The sequence below is a fragment of the Anser anser genome (genome assembly GCF_964211835.1).
Source record: "Anser anser genome assembly, chromosome: 13".
NCBI lineage: Eukaryota > Metazoa > Chordata > Aves > Anseriformes > Anatidae > Anser > Anser anser.
Window position 1 is genome coordinate 16,204,169 of NC_139734.1, and position 16,427 is coordinate 16,220,595.

Consider the following 16,427-nt stretch of genomic DNA (forward strand, 5'->3'; position numbering starts at 1 on the left):
AAGCTGGTGAGGGGTCTGGAGAACAAGTCTTACGAGGAGCGGCTGAGGGAGCTGGGCTTGTTCAGCCTGGAGAAGAGGAGGCTCAGGGGCGACCTCATCGCTCTCTACAGTTACCTGAAAGGAGGCTGTAGAGAGGTGGGGGTTGGTCTATTCTCCCACGTGCCTAGTGACAGGACGAGGGGGAATGGGCTAAAGTTGCGACAGGGGAGTTTTAGGTTGGATGTTAGGAAGTACTTCTTTACCGAAAGGGTTATTAAGCATTGGAACGGGCTGCCCAGGGAGGTGGTGGAGTCACCATCCCTGGAGGTCTTTAAAAGACGTTTAGATGTAGAGCTTAGGGATATGGTTTAGTGGAGTACTTAGTGTTAGGTCGGAGGTTGGACTCGATGATCTTGAGGTCTCTTCCAACCTAGAGAAATCTGTGAATCTGTGAATCTGTCATGCAGAAGGGCAGTACTTCGGATCCCCCTTTAGATCCTGCATTTTTTCATCAAACATACTGGCCTTTCACCAAGTTCATCATACTTTGGGCTTAATCTAGATAAAAGGATCAGGAGAGCTGGGGGATGAGGACTACTGAATACAAAAATAATCCGATCACATAAGACTTGTTTTGGGGTTTTTGTTTGTTTGTTTGGCTTCATTTTTAGAAAACCAGGCTAATGAGCATAGATAATCACAGAAACAGATCTGCACGTACAACACCTAATCAAATAAGCCTGAAACAAAATATAGAGAACAAACTGCGTTATCTTCCAAATGTCTGAGCAGAGGAAGAATTAAAAGTATGTCAGAAAATGTAATCAGAATGAATAAAAAAGGAACATAATTCCCTCCAGATATATAGTCAAAAACTAATAACTGAAAAGATCAGGTTAATACTTCCATGACAAAGAACAATTTTCTGGGCAGCTGTCACTTGCTAGGTATTTGTAGAAGATCAGTATTTTTGCTCTGTGAAATTCAGGATCGAGTGGATCAAAGCAGCACAAACCAGTTGTTTCTGGGATTAACTTTGTCAACTTTCTCTAAACCGCAACTCCATTATGTGTTTCTCCCAAATAACCTATTTGGGATCTAGTTGTGCTCCCTTTCAGATTAGCAATACAAGGTGGATCACAATTCCCTGATCTATAATTGGAGCTTCCTGAAATGACAACTCAGTTTCCCCAGATTCAACAGAAAAGACACGTGAGATAAGCAATTATTACCCTTCCTTTATTCTTTCTCCTTTTGGTAAAGGCAACACACCACTGATTTACGAGTTGGATAAAATTGTTGTACATAGTTTTGCATGGGAAATGCAAATAGATAGATTGGAAACCAGAGTGGCAACAGTTTGCCCCAACAGGAATTACAGAAAGGAAGATGGAGACATTCCCTACCCTGTATCAACAGCCATACTTTTAGCTTAATGTCTCAGCAGTGAGTTTACGTCTTGCCATAGTGGCATGGAGCTTGGATTGCAGCCCGTGCTTTCACATGCCCTGCTTCTCAGACAGGCTTTGCAGCTGCCCCCGAGCACTGCTCCTGCCGTTGCTACCTGAACAGGCGATCCTGGAGCCTGACACCATGTTCGTGGCACCGCTGTAGCTGCATTGTAGCGGGAAGGAGCCAGGCAACGCCAAGAGCTGGTGTGCATCCCACTGTTACTGGCTGTAAGCATCACAAGCTGATGAACCGGATATCCAGACAAACAAACAAACAACAAAAATAAAACACCAAACCAAAAAACAACCAACAAACAACATCCCCCTGCTCCCCCTACAAACCCCACCACATTGAATTCTTGAAAGTGATGGTTGCAACCACAGGTTGCAATATCTGGGATTTCCACCCCTAATTTCTGAGCTGGTAAAGATCTAATTTAAGTTTTTCTCTGCTATGCAGGGGGCTAGAACCTGGAAAGAGGTTCTGGTACTAATCACCCAGAGGAGGCTTTAGGAAAAAGAGCACCTTTCTATTTATCGTGAAACTGGAAATAAATAGGGAGCACTGCAGAGTTCAGCTGCGTGGAACCCAGTGCCAGCAGAGGGGTAAGAGCCACGCTCTTAGAGCAAGAACTGAAGTGAACGTGGAAGGCGAGGAAGAAGAGAAATCGCTTCCCCCAAAACGTCCCAGAGTAACGCCAACCTCCGTGAGGAGCGGAGCGGCCGCGCCTCGCAGCGCCCTACCTCAAGATGGCGCCCAGCCCCTCACCCGGCACCGCGCAGGCGCCGCGGCCCCAACGCCGTTGTGACGCCGCCGCTGCTGGCCTCTGCCTGGGCTGGGGCTGCCTCCGCAAGGCGCTGCCGGGGGGGGGCGGGAGTCGGGGCTGCCGCTTCGGCTCATGCTGCCTTCGCCCCCTGAGGCTGGAAGATGAGGCTGCTGGCGGCCGGCGTCTTGCTGCTGGCCCATCTCTGCACCGCCTTCTACCTGCCCGGCCTGGCTCCCGTCAGCTTCTGCGACGACGACAAGGAGAGCGAGGGCTGCAAGGTGAGATCCATCGCGGGAGGCCCGCCGGGGCTCCCCCCTGGATGCGGAGGCACCGAGCGGGCTTGACGGGGTTCCTGCGACCGGGAGGGGCTGCCGAGGAACCCTTCGGGCGCCCGGCGTGAGCCCCGGCCGGTCCCTCTCGGGAGGCAACCTTTGCTCCGGGGAGTGACACCCGCCGCCTTCTCCCCGGCACACCTGGCATTTCCCCCGGGGAGGCAGAATTCTCCCTTTCCCGCCCAATTTTTCAGTCATTACTCAAGAAAAAATCAAATTTCCCTTCATTGCTGCAGCCTCCTGTGGTGGTGGTGCTCTTGGGGGTTGTCTGTGGCGTGGCCCAGCGCTGCGGTCGGGGCCTGTCAGAAGAGTGTAGTAACTCTGCCGTGCTGTAACTTTGATTAGCTCCTGACAGTTGGTGATGCGCTTCGTGTTGGCCGTGCGTCTGATTTTGCAGATTTGTATTTTCACACTTCTTTTCTCCGTTTCAGTCACTAATCGAGCTCTTTGTGAACAGACTGGACTCGGTTGAATCGGTTCTGCCCTATGAGTATGATGCGTAAGTACATCACAACAGGCTTGCAGACGCATTTGGAAAGCCTGTTCTCTGTTCTTAGTGCAGTGATACAACCCATAACACAAGTACTCTTGTTTCTTGTAAGCCTTGTTTTGGATGTAGAGAAAGGATTGTTTTGGATGTACAGATAGCAGAGCAAATCCAGTACTCATCAGCAGGACTAAAATGCAAGAGTGGAAAGGATGAAGGCCAACCCTGTGCCCTCTGACCACCTTCTGTTATTGTTAAAGATGAGGTTGTTGAGTTTCTACAGTTTTTTTTGCATTTAAGCTCAGTTTTAGATTTAGCATAGACTGTTTGACACATTTGAAACTCCTTCCTATTTGTCAAATCCAGGAAGACAGGATCTTTGTGTTCTTGGTTTCTGGCAACTAAAGTAACTGAAAGAAGAGTCGCTGTTATTTTTCTTTTACCGCCAAAGCTCTGTATGTAATTTTTGGGTTTTATTTTCACTTTGATTCTTGTTGGTGAATACTGTAACTACCTACAAAAGCACTTCTAGTAAGCAGTTATATGCGATCAATAAAATTGCCTTGCTGTTTAACATAGAGAAAAGAGAAACTTGCTGTTAATGTAGCTCTAACGCTGTGTAATGCAACAGTAGCAACAAGGCCACAGACTAGCTCAAAAAGCCAACAATATCTCTATTTGCACTAAAGTTTATGAAAGCCAATGAATTTAGGCCCACACATTGAGGAAAAGTACTTATTCAGCAAAGATAAGTGAATTTCTTTTTTTCATAAGCTACTGCTGACCGTGTTTAAATAATAAAGACTCAGAATGGTTATATTCTCTTTCCTATGTTCAGCTGTTTCAGACTACATTGAGTCAAAAAGAGTTGGTGAATGGCATTTAGCAGTGTGGCACATTAATATTGGAAGTACTTCCCTTCTTTGGAACATGTTTCATATTAAAGAATCTTTGTAAAAACCCCTTTAAGAATGGGGGGTGGTTATTTTTCTGTTTTTTTTTTTTTTTTTTTTTTTCCAAGAGAATGGGCAGACAGTCTGTGACAGGTTCTTTTTTTTTAATGTGAAACATGATATTGTTTGTTTAAACTCTACTTGAAAAGACTGTTTGGACTAAAAGCCACCTGTTTTGTTAAATATACTTTACCTTTGAAATATCTTGGTTGAAAGTGACATCAGATAGGAATATTTCTATTTAGTATATACAGAAGCACTTCTATTTTTATTAACAGCTTCAGACCTACTGAAAGAAACGTGAAAACTGCAATGCTAAGGACAAAACTTAAGAAATTGTTTTAGGCTATTATTTACAATTATATACTAATTAAAAATTAAAGGTTATCTTTTCTACTTTTTTTTTTTTTTCCAGTTTTGACTTCTGTCAAGATAAGGAAGAGAAAAGACCATCTGAAAATCTTGGGCAAGTGCTGTTTGGAGAGAGGATAGCATCATCTCCATATAAGGTTGTTCCATCCCTTAAATACAATCCTGTTTAAATTTGATAGCTCTCTTTTTGTTGGCTGTAGTCCGTAGATATAGCTGAAGACATGGCTGAAGAATTAATGTTTGTGTGGGTTTTTTGTTTTCGTTTTTCATTTAAACTTTGTACAGTTTATGCAATAAAAATGAACAAAAAAGAAATCCTTCCAGTTCCAAAAGCATCAAAGGGTGGCTAATTAAAGTTAGGAAGCTGTGAGCCAGTAATCACTCTTCTTTCCTGTTTCTCTATGATAGAGGAATCGAGAAACTAATTAGTTCTGGAACAGCTGGTTGTATAGCCTAGAGTGTTAGGTGATCTGAAATCATTATTTTTTTGAGCTGTAATATAGGAGGCTATAAACTGTTGGTTCAGGAAATGTTTCTCATATATCTTGGTTGTGCTGTCAGGCAACTTCCAGAGTAGGAAGGGAAGCCAAGCTGGGGCTCGTTTCCAGCTTTCCCTGCTTGTATGCATTTAAAATCTGTTGTATAAAACCAACATTTTCATTTTTGAAGCATGCCATTTGAAATCTTCTATAAAATAAAGATGTGCAAGTATTCCGTAGATTAGGTATTTTTCTGTCTTGTGCACTGTGTTACCAATGACAAAAAAGTAGCATCTGTCAAGTACTGGCCAATCAGATTGGGAAATTTATTGGCAATAAAGGAGATATGGTCAAACTGTGGCTCTTAACGCTTGAAAACTATGCTGTTCAAGTTGGCTTTCCAAACTGGGATTTGTTGGTTAAACTGAAAACTGGGCTATGCTTGTCTGTGAGGTTACTGGATAATCCAAATCTCTGTGAGACAATGAGGCAGCAGAGTTTGAGTCTACTGCTGCTCAGTCATTAGGGACCTAGTCACATCTTTTCATAGGACTGTTAAGAAGGTGATGACTCCTCCCTTGTGTAAACTACTCCTAGAGGTCTCGTTCTCCTTGATTCTCTGAGCTAATGTAGTTTTGAGTCATGCGACTGCTAACCGCAAGAAGTTTTTAAATACAAAGTACGATGTGTCATTTGGGTTTGATACCTGTAGTTTAAGAATTGTAACAGTTAAGTCTTTGAAATGGCTGTATACTACAGTAATTAAAAAATGCCCTGTTATTGCTTAGCACTTAAGCCTTGATATGGTAGAATTTTCAGTCATGGTCTTAGTTATGTTAGCTCAGTAACAGGTAAATTCTAACTGGGTTAGAATACCAGTTTGATATACAAATGTGAGCATGTTAGCATTAGGTGTTATCTGCCCTTGAAGCATAGACGTTGTGCAACATGTTGCATTTTTGGCAGTGTTGTCTGATAACTTAATCATGGGGAAACACAGCTAAAATTAAAGCAGAACATTCCATAAAGATTTAGTTAAAAGTCTGGTGTAACAGATGATGAAACTGTCAAAATAAACTGTTAAAATAAGAAAGCAATACCTTTTCTGCTAACTTTAAAATGTTGATCATCTGAAGGTAATTTATCTGGGCTGTTGTAGACGTTTAGCAACATGAAAGGGGAATACAGTTTCCAGATATACAGAACTCTTGAAATTTAGTTAAAGCAATTTATTGTATGGGGAATTCTGCCTCAAACTTCCGTGTCAAGGATGTATGTCGAATAAGTCAGCTTTACGTGAGAAAAGTCTGGACAGATTATTGAAGCAAAACTTAAGTCACTCTTTTTATGTACTTTCATACCAGTTCACTTTTAAGAAGCAGGAAACATGCAAGAAAGTTTGTACAAGGTCTTATGACCCAGAAAACAGTGCTGATAGAAGCAAGCTGGCTTTTTTGAAGAAAGGAATGCAGTTGAACTATCAACATCACTGGTAAGCTGAGATGTGTGCTTGAGCTTTTTTCATGTTCCTTTTTTAGCATCACGTTATTTTTCTTCTAAGTGGTTGCTTTCTTCCTTCTTCTATCTGATTGTTGTCCTTTACTGTGCATCTTCTGGGTGCTACTGAAAACCGTGCATTACATGGATGCTAAATGTCAGTGTGAAATAAGGTGCATCTCTTCTGAGGACTTGTTCTTTGATGATTTCTTTATAGGATTATTGATAACATGCCTGTAACATGGTGCTATGATGTGGAAGATGGACAAAAGTACTGTAATCCAGGATTCCCAATAGGATGTTTTGTTACTCCAGACGGTAGAGTTAAAGATGCTTGTGTTATAAATGTAAGTGGTGGAACTTTTTTCTTTAGTATAGTAGATATAATTTCATTGAGAGTTTTATTTTTAAGCTTTGTTTTCCTGAAAAAGAATAGGTATCCTCCTAAGTATAGTTAATATTCAGTATGTGGGCACTGAAAAAACTGAACGCTTCTTTTGTATGCAGTGTCTCACTGATACAAGTGTCCAAAAAGACACTTTGTATGCTTGTTTGTCTACATGATGCTATAAAATAACTGTTTTGATGCCCTAGAAAACTGAGAGTTTTTGTTCTGAAATATCATATGTATCCATCCCCGCACCTATTAATTCTGTGTCCACCCAACTTGAATTGTATCTGTGTGCAAGACCTTTTATGGATTTCACATACAAGCTGTCTAGTGAAGATCTAGAAATGAGCAGTGCTCTAGTTGCAGAAGTTATGTCTAGCACAGTTTACAACCTAAATATCTCAGGATTTTTCCCAGATGGCTGGAAGATAACACAGCTGTGATAGAGAAAAGAATTATATTCACAACAGTTTGAAATGTGTCACTCATCCTGGGAGTTGTATGGTGAACTACTGCTGTTACATATATTAGTGATGCAGTTCTTCTGAGGTGGAGGACCACCCTCTTGAGGGGGCTGTTTGCTGTGGCTGTGCTCTGCCACATAACTTACTGCTTGTATGTAGTGCAGTCAATTTGTTTGTATTCACAGGTGATGCATTTATCATGCATGTTCACTTAACTCTGAAAATGGTCAGTGATTTGAATAACCTGCTGTAGTTAGGTGTTCAACTCTATTACTTTGTGATGTTACACCGTAGGGTTACGGAGAAGATTGATTTTATGTTACATTGATACTGGTGTATGCTGTCTTGGAAACTATGTGGTACATGGAAAATGTTTGTGGCAAAGTCAGCAACTTAAAAAAATATTTATTTTTTTTTTTGGTAGGTTGAGCTTCATACATAAGTGGCAATGGTTGAATTTCCCAGTGAGTGCTCAGGGAGCTTGTATGGTATATCCATGAAATGCTGTACACAATGGGTGTGCTAGCTATGGTGTGGGTGCTTTGCTAGCGTAGCTGCAATACCGAGCTTCGGTTTTATGTCTGTAGCATCTCATTGCAATGAGAATGTTGCAAAGCATAGCAGTAGAAGAAAGAATTGTTACCTGGGCAAATAAGAACCTAGCACAGGGAATATGACTGATCTCTGGACTGAGTTGGGGAATATCATCCTCCTCAGGAAGTATACCTAAATAACTATTTTGGAAGATGTAATTATCCCTTCAAAATGGGGCAGAAAAGAGGTTGTTATCACGCAGTGTCAGAACTACTGTTCATCCTCACATTTATGCAGCTAACAAACTATATTACTGCCTCAGCTGCTACTTTAAATTGGAGGGAAAAGGTACCTAAAGGTATCTTTAGATAGGGTTATAGTACGATACAGGCATGATTCTAGTCTTCTTCTGGCAGTTAAAGGTGAGGAATCCAGATAACTTTAGTGCAAGACACTAATGTTTTGCTGAGAGGGGCAGGAGAGGAATATTTTATGGCAGTTGGAAAGTGGCTAACATATAAAACCAAGAAAGGAACTTCAAACTTGGAAACTCAACTGGAAGTCCATCATCCTGGTCCCTTAATTCAAGTGAAAGTTATGGTTAAAGTTTTCTAAACAATGACAATTGTGAGAAGAAAGGAAAATTCAAGTCAACTTGAATTGACTCAGGTATCTTCTGTGATTTTTTTTGAATGTGAACTTTATATAGTTCTTCAATTCCAAATTCTGGAAGGATATGGATGACAAAGCAGAATAGCTACTGAAAGTGAAAGGTATTTTTCTGAAGCAGAACCTGTTTTGTCAGCTTCAGTAGCTGGAGTGTCTACCAGGTTGGCTGTATGTCTTGGGTGGGAGTGGTGGTGAATCTGAATTACTTGCAGCTTGAGTAAGATCTTTGAACTTGTTTTGGCAACTTTGTACAAAAATAGTGTCAAATGCTTTTAAATCTTAATAGAAACACGTGATGATTTAACTATTATGTGGGTTTTATTTAGATAACATACTACAATATACTATTTAAGAAAATGTGTATATATTTTATACAAGCGTGTAGAAAAACGTTTTTCCTGCTCCTTCATTGGACAGTAGTCTCATTCTAAAATTCATGACTGCATTGCGCCCTCTCCTGCTGGAAGTTTCTTAAGCTCTTGATGATATTTTTTAGTCAGAGTTTAACAAGAAGAACACTTTCTACCTCTTCAACCACGTTGACATAACAATCATGTACCATAGTGGGAAGGATGAAAACTGGCCTGGTGCAAGACTGGTGATGGCACGACTGAGACCACAAAGGTAATTCTGCATTAGAGCAGCAAATTCTAATACTGAGGAATCTATCAGTAGTTGCAAACTTTGAAATGATGCTTGGCGTTACTAAGTTCTGAGGAACCAGTTATTTTGAACTCTGGTGAAGTTTTCAGTGTACTGGTTCACAGCTGGAACTGTGTTTGCAAAGAGCAGTTCCATGACTGTAAATGTCGTATAACTTTGCTTTTCAGATGTTCTCCAAAGTCCATCCTGATTGGAAAAACTGCTTTTGTGGAGTCTTATAACCTGACACAAACAATAGAAGCATTCTCATGTTTATATTGATTTGCGTATGGCTGTGTATTTTTTTCCTTTAACAAACATGTTTTAGATACACAAGAAACATCCATTAACTGAGTTAAAGTTTCCCTTGTCATCTCTCTTATTTTTGCTGCACTGCACCCCAAAAGTGCTCTGTACAAAGGTGCGGTATTTGTACAGATATACTTTTTCCTGCGTTAGTTTGGATATTGAAGTACAAGTGAAGTACCAAGTTAATACTGCCATTCAAAACAGCAGAATATCTGAGAAGACTGACTTATCTTCTTATAAGTAGCTTTTTGGTTTCTGCACTACTAGGTTGACCAAGAAAGGAGATGCAAGAATTCAGAGGTTGGACTGAAGCGATTACTTTGGCCTATTGCCAGTTTGCTCATGCATAGTTAATACTTATATTTGAGAACTGCAGTTCAGTCTTCCACCTTTTCTATAGGGATTAAGTACGTTCTTAAATTACGTGACTACAACTTCTCAAATTATACAGATGTGTATGATCTGTATAGAGATTTGGATGTAGTTTTTTTTTTTTTTCTGTTGCCATGGTATGGTGTATTTTTAGTGAATTTTTAGTGAATTATACTTGCTATACTTGTTTATTCCTTCCATTTTCCTCTGCTCCCAGATGGTGGCAAGAAGATTCTACAAACCTTCTCCATTTTTGTTTAATGCTTTATTGGTTGAATCCTGACTGGTTCAGAAGTAAGAGAACTTGATTGTAATGCAAACCACAAGGGGGCACAGTTAGGTTGCACATAACCTTAATTTTGTCATTCTGTGACCTGATGTTTTGCTTGGTGCTTTGCTTCAACCTTTAGTCTCTCCCAATGGGCAGTATTTGAGGTTGGAGCACCCTAGACTGTTCATGAAAGTTTTTATTATCTTGTAGCTTGACTCAGTTGTTGACATGTAATAATGCATATAAGGAATAATTGTTTAGCTACGCTGGGTAACTACATCTTGGCCGAGAGGATGTGAGAGGGAAGCTATTTTCCAGTGTTAGAAAAGGTTCACAGGAGTAAATTCAACCAAACCTTAAGGTTTCTTTGATTTTGTGCTTCTATAGCTGTAGTATTTCTAAGGTGCAACAGAGAAGGGTTTGTGCGTTTGAACTGTAGAATGTTGTTCAGAGTTGTTCTATATTTTTCTGAGTATTAAAGACTGAATAGAGGTGAAATTAGACTACTTGTATAGGAATGGAAAATTAAAAGGTTTACGCAGTTGCTTCTGTTGCCCCAGTGTTTAAAAACAAATAAAAGGCACTCGCAAAATCACTAAAAATAAAATATACAACTTTCCCCTAATGACACTTGAGGGAAAGTAAGAACCTGTGGGAGACTGATAGTCTCCATCTTCCTTGTTGACAAGCATATACTGATGTTAAGTCCCTCACCAATAACGCGGTCTTGTTTAAAATGTGGAGGGGAGGTATGATGGCAGAGAAAGGGGTATTTCGTGTTAAAACTTACCTTCGTACCAGGTAAAGATCTTCAGGTTTCATGGCACCGTTAATCAAGCAGCATATTAGCTTAGGACTAGGTTGCTGTTCTGATGTGGCAAAAAAAAAAAAGTGGGTAGGGCAAAACTATATCTCCTGTAGTTTTAGAGGTCTTCATTTCTTGTCTCTCACGTACTTGACAATCCTGAGCATACCTGTAATGTTCTTAAGCGCCCAAACGTCTGAACAGGTATTAACTGAACTTAAGATAGTGATCCAAATCCCTGGGATGCTTTCTAGGGAGATTTTAACTCACTGCAAGTGCTGGTGGGAAATAGTGTTCAGCTCTGCTATAACTCTAAAGTTGTTACAGAAATTATGAATAATTATGCCTAATTATATACATGTATTTCTTCCATATTATCTGTAGCTACAAACATAAGAGATAATAGAGGTATCTTTGAAGATCTTTGACCTGTAGTGGTAGAAGCATGGAAAAGCAAATTCTCAAGGAAGTTGAATAGCTGATTCAAAATTATATACAGTGCTCTCCCTGTTCTTTTTTTCCAATAAAAACCCATTCTGATTACCTTTAAAAAGAAATTGTGAAAATTCATGCTGTTGATTAGATGCAATTTTATTTTATTTAACTATTTTTTCCTTAGCTACAAACATACAGATGAAAACAACTTAAGCTGTGAAGGTCCACCTATGGAGATTCCTGGAGAATTCAACAGCAAACTGAATTTGATCTATACTTACTCGGTGACATTTGAAGTAAGTATTGAATCTGTTATACATAATTCCCCAAAAGTACAAACCCAGAAAAACTGGATGATTTGCTATGAGCCATAACTGTGTTAAAGCAGTGTACATTCCGTAAGGATGATCTTGTGAAGCATTTTTCCCCAAAACTACTATGTTTCCATTGCTGTAGTTTAAGTGACACTTGGAATATGTAGAGATCTTTTGCCTTCATCCCCCCACCATCATTACCATCATTCAGGATTCCGTTGGTCAAATATCCTCAAATTTTATTTGTAACTGCAATCTTTACTGTCTTATTGAGAACCAGATCTTTTGGTATTAGAAAACAAGTGGAAAAAATGTAGACTTCAGTTTTGCCCTGTTCTATTCAATCTAATGACTTTCTGTTAGTAATAACTTGAAGAGTTCTGTTCCTTGAGTTATACTGTGTTTTTCAGAGTTCAGTCTGGTTAGCATGAGTCTTGTGGTGAAGAAATGTTTATATAATATTTGGAAATACTTCTGCATTAAGGATTTATCATATCATAAAGCTGTTTTTCTAGTGATGTTGCAGTTTTTGTCTGATGGTGCCATGCTTTCATTTGGTAGCTTTTTTTTTTTTTTCCTTTTGAGTAGGGGGCCATTTGTCTTTTAGAGTATTATGCTTTATTCAGCCTGCTACAACTTAGGCAGGAGGAAATCTGGCTTTCTTGCTACTGTGTCTTTACCCCAGCATGGAAAGTGAGCCTCCTGTGGGGGTGAGAATAATGTGATTTGAGCTATTGCAAACCTTGGTGCCTCACTTCAAGTCTGTCCTGAAGTCATGGTTATTCTTCTGATGTAAGACACTGATCTTAAAGGATTTGGCTTGAGACCACCAGCTTATTTTGCATAGGCAGTCAAGCCGCCATCATGTGGTAACAGCTTTCGTTGTACCAAATGGAATTTGATTTGAACCAGTGACCTTGAGGTGCAAGGCTCTATATGCAGTTACTTTTCCCTTGAGACACTCAATCCTCCTTAGACTCTCTGATTTTACTACGTGAATGAACCTCCTGTCTATTAACATTTTTGTTTAAATTTCGATGATGAATTGCAATGTAGACTTGCAATGTGCACTTTGTCCTGTTATCGATGCAATGTGTTAGGTATTTGGGCTGTTTACTCTCTTTTTCTTGGGAATAGAGCAGGTAAGGCTGAACTGCTGTTGGTTCAGATGCTTCCAGCAGATGGCACTCAAGGCACTTCAAAATTGACTTTTCCATGTTATCCATTAGCTTTGATTTGAAATGAAAGAAAAAATAAAATATATCAGGCATTATCAATAGTTTCAAAATAAATTAAAAGGATAGTATTCATCAGTGAAAAATATTTTAAAAGATGAAAACATTAGTTTCAGTAATCTTGAATACATAAACAGGTAAAATGCATTTATGGTCCTTTTTGATATGAGAGCTGATTTCTGATGAGAAAGCTTTGGTGTCTGTTCTAATTCATTATAAAAGGCCAAGTATTCAGCTTTGTGTGTGTGCAGGGTATACAATTGTGCCTCACATGTTTAGTACACAACTGTACAAAAGTGTAAGCATGTGAGCAGTTTGATACTCAAATAACAAACTTTAAAACCATCCTTCTGGAATATCTGTCCCAAGTATCCGTATCAGCTACAGATAGTGCTAGTAAAGAGTAACTTGTGGCAATTTCAGCCACTTAGTTGTATTGGTGCAATTCATTGTAACATTTTTTTGATTCAGAACATGACCTGAAACTTAAATCCTAGGCCATTGTCAGTGTAGTCTAAATTTTGATAATTAACTGTACAGATTTATCACCTGGTAAATAAGCAAAAAAATTCGTATGAACTTCACACCAGTCAGGAAACAGTTTGGTAACAGGACAGCAAATGTACCTTCCATGAGACTAGCTGGTGGAGGACAGGGCTTGGAGGTCAGAAGTTATCGCTTGTACAGCTTTCACATTAAGCATCTAGAGGAGGAGATAGGAGAGGATGGAAGTCTTTTTTGAAGAGGAAACTTCCTGAATGATTTCTTCTTATATCCTTCAAAGGGAAAATGGAAATCAAAGTTGTCAGTGGGTGTGTTGCCAGGAGTGGAAAATAGTCTGTGTCATACACCATTATGGCAGGGAGCAAGAAAGTTTGTGCTAAACACATTAAAGATGATGAGAAAGGGAAAATTCCAGGGAAAACTAGAAACATGCTCATAAAGTGCGTTGAACAAAGTTGAAGTTTCATGTCATGTGCTATGCTGGGAATATCTTGTAGCAATGGCATGATTGTATTTGGGAGTTGCAGGCAGCTAGATATCAAATCATGGGAAGATGAGGCTTAGTGAAGCCCCATTTGAAGGTAGATTCCTTTCAATAAATGAAATATTCTTTGAAAGGCTCAAGAGATGAAAAGAATTATTAATGTACGAGGGAGGTCTAACATCCAGGGCTGATACCAAGCTTAGATATTAATGCTGAATGGAAGGTTTCTGGAAGAGATTTTGTGTGCTTATTCCTTCTCAGAGACTGCAACAAACTTGTACTTGTCTCTATTAATTGCTATTTAATTTCTTTATAGGAAAAGAATAATATTAAGTGGGCTTCCAGATGGGATTACATTTTGGAGTCCATGCCACACACAAACATCCAGTGGTTTAGGTATGACTTGCATTTATGCAGTGAATAACCTTGCTGGGGAGCACAAAGGCTTCTTATTTGTGCTTCTAGAGATACATAACTTCTGCTGTGGTAACACAAAGTCTGTTAGTCTTCAGGCAAGTAAACTTTCTTGTTTTCATATGTGGAGTGACTTATCAGTCTTGCATCTCTTGGGAGCAACCGTAGTATTGCATTTCACCAAAGGAATGCAACATTAGTGTCCAAAAGGAAGGCAACCTCTATGGTCTTACTTCTTCATCTCCATTTTGTGAAACTTCTGAGAAGTTGCTGCTCGGCAGTGTTGTTATTGTTACTGGCTTTTGCCATTTGTGAAGTAAGAGGTACATATGTCCACTGCACGTTTTGTACAGAGCAGCTGCAAACAAAAAAAAAGGGCTTCTTTTATGAGTAAAATATATCAAGTAAGTGTATAATTTATGTTGAAATGATAATGTTTTGCAATATTAAGTGTTTGAAAAGGCTGATCAGATTAAATATGTGTCCAGAAAATACTAACAGGCATGATGTAGATTTGATTGGCTCATACATGTAAAATCAGCTTTGAGAGCTGTAGCTGTTTCACTAGGAAAATACCTTTGGAGCTATATAAAAAGGAAGATGAAGAAATGCAATATGTAACTGTCTTGAGAATTAACAACATAAATAGTATTCTTGCTTCTGTCTCCTAAGAAGTCATAAAGGTACACAACTTAAAATGGTGTATCTTCTCTGTATGAGAAAGTACTAAAAGGTCTGATGGAATGTCTTCTCTAATATCTGAGTATCTGAGGCTATTCCTATTGACTTGAGCTGTACATGTGGTTTTGAATTGGACTGCATGTCCTGAAACCTGAATAAGTGGACTGAAAGCCTGACTTTTTTTTTCTTTACCTACAGTATAATGAATTCCCTCGTAATTGTTCTCTTCTTATCTGGCATGGTGGCTATGATCATTCTGCGGACCCTTCATAAAGATATTGCAAGATACAACCAGATTGACTCTTCTGTGAGTAAGATTTACAGCTTTTGTATATGTGAGCATGTTTTCTGGCAATGGGGATATCTCTCAAATAGTTTCTATACAATCTGAAGAGATGTATAACTATCTAGAATTTGAAACATAATTTATCTGGGAGTTAAAAATAGCTTTATTGCTATTTTGTCCCTCCTAACAGAAGGAATAAATGGACAGATATGACAGTCATTCTTCTTGGGCGTCGTTTGATGAACTTTTAATCTGCAAGCAGCTTTAGGAAGTATGTGGAGTGATTCACAGATTTATTTTTTTGCTAGTGAACAAACTCCTTTTTAAAATGTAAGTCCCTTTGTTCCAAAGTCTCAACAAAGGAAAGCTGGTGTTTTTTTTATTTTGTTTTTAATGTAGATTTTCACAGCATACCAACAGCCACAGGATACACTGCAGACACTGAAAAGCTGAAGGAAAGTATTCTGTCAGTGGTTCACCATCAGAAGGTGTCAATTGCTCTGAGTCCTATGACTGCATTATGGAGTCAGTCAGGATGTACAGAGGGTAGCATGACACTGATCTAAGCAGCCAGTAATGTTCTTTATGGAATCTGCATCACTGGAGATACTCGGAAGCCATCCGGACATGGTTCTGGGTAACCTGCTCTAGGTGGCCCAGCTTGAGCATGGGGGTTGGACAGGATGACTTCCAGAAATCCATTCTGACCTCAGCCAGTCAGTGATTCTATGACTGGCAACCTGGGGTTATACAGAAGATTCCCCATCAGTGGAGCCCTGTTTGTAGTCATGTTACGTAGATTTAGCACAGGAGCTGTGCTGTAACTGTCGTAGGTATATGTGCAGCACAGAAACAAAGATTTTGCAATCCATTTGGCATGTTTTCTCTCTAAAAATGTGTTTTAAAGTTTGAACAGCCAAACTTGTGAAGAGCAGATATTTTTATTGATAGCCGTGTTTTCCCCTCTTGATGAGAGATCAGGCTTAAAAACTACTGCAGCCAGGTATTGTGTCTATCTGAAGCTGCAATAAGAAGCTCCATTGTTGTAACTTTTTCAGTTCCACGGTGGTATTTTTTTGTAGTAGTTTGGCAGGTAGCTTGTCCAGAAAGCAAATGTGCTAGCATGTGACTTGAAAAGTTTAGAAAATCTGTGGTCTAACTCTCATAAGAAATATCATTCTATGTATCTTTGTAAGGTAAGTGAAATCCTTTAAAAGTAACAGACAGTTATAGCAAAAAAAGTTTAAAATAAATAAATAAAAATTAAACTAAGGGCTAATAATGGAGTAAAATTAATGTG

General features: G+C 39.3%; 1 protein-coding gene across 2 annotated transcripts in view; it reads left to right on the forward strand.

The window, feature by feature from the left end:
- The first annotated feature begins 2,209 nt into the window (after positions 1-2,209).
- The window catches only part of LOC310881028 (transmembrane 9 superfamily member 2-like), a 32,022-nt gene continuing 17,804 nt past the window's right edge, over positions 2,210-16,427 (forward strand). The window contains exons 1-9 of one of the 2 annotated variants that reach the window (XM_083797729.1): positions 2,210-2,475; positions 2,961-3,028; positions 4,385-4,478; positions 6,185-6,312; positions 6,535-6,664; positions 8,872-8,999; positions 11,394-11,505; positions 14,063-14,142; positions 15,040-15,148. In XM_083797729.1, the coding sequence (XP_083653855.1) occupies positions 2,359-2,475; positions 2,961-3,028; positions 4,385-4,478; positions 6,185-6,312; positions 6,535-6,664; positions 8,872-8,999; positions 11,394-11,505; positions 14,063-14,142; positions 15,040-15,148 (966 nt within the window). In that variant the 5' untranslated portion in view covers positions 2,210-2,358. The remainder of the gene's footprint in view (positions 2,476-2,960; positions 3,029-4,384; positions 4,479-6,184; positions 6,313-6,534; positions 6,665-8,871; positions 9,000-11,393; positions 11,506-14,062; positions 14,143-15,039; positions 15,149-16,427) is intronic. The other variant, XM_083797730.1, reaches the window with a different exon arrangement.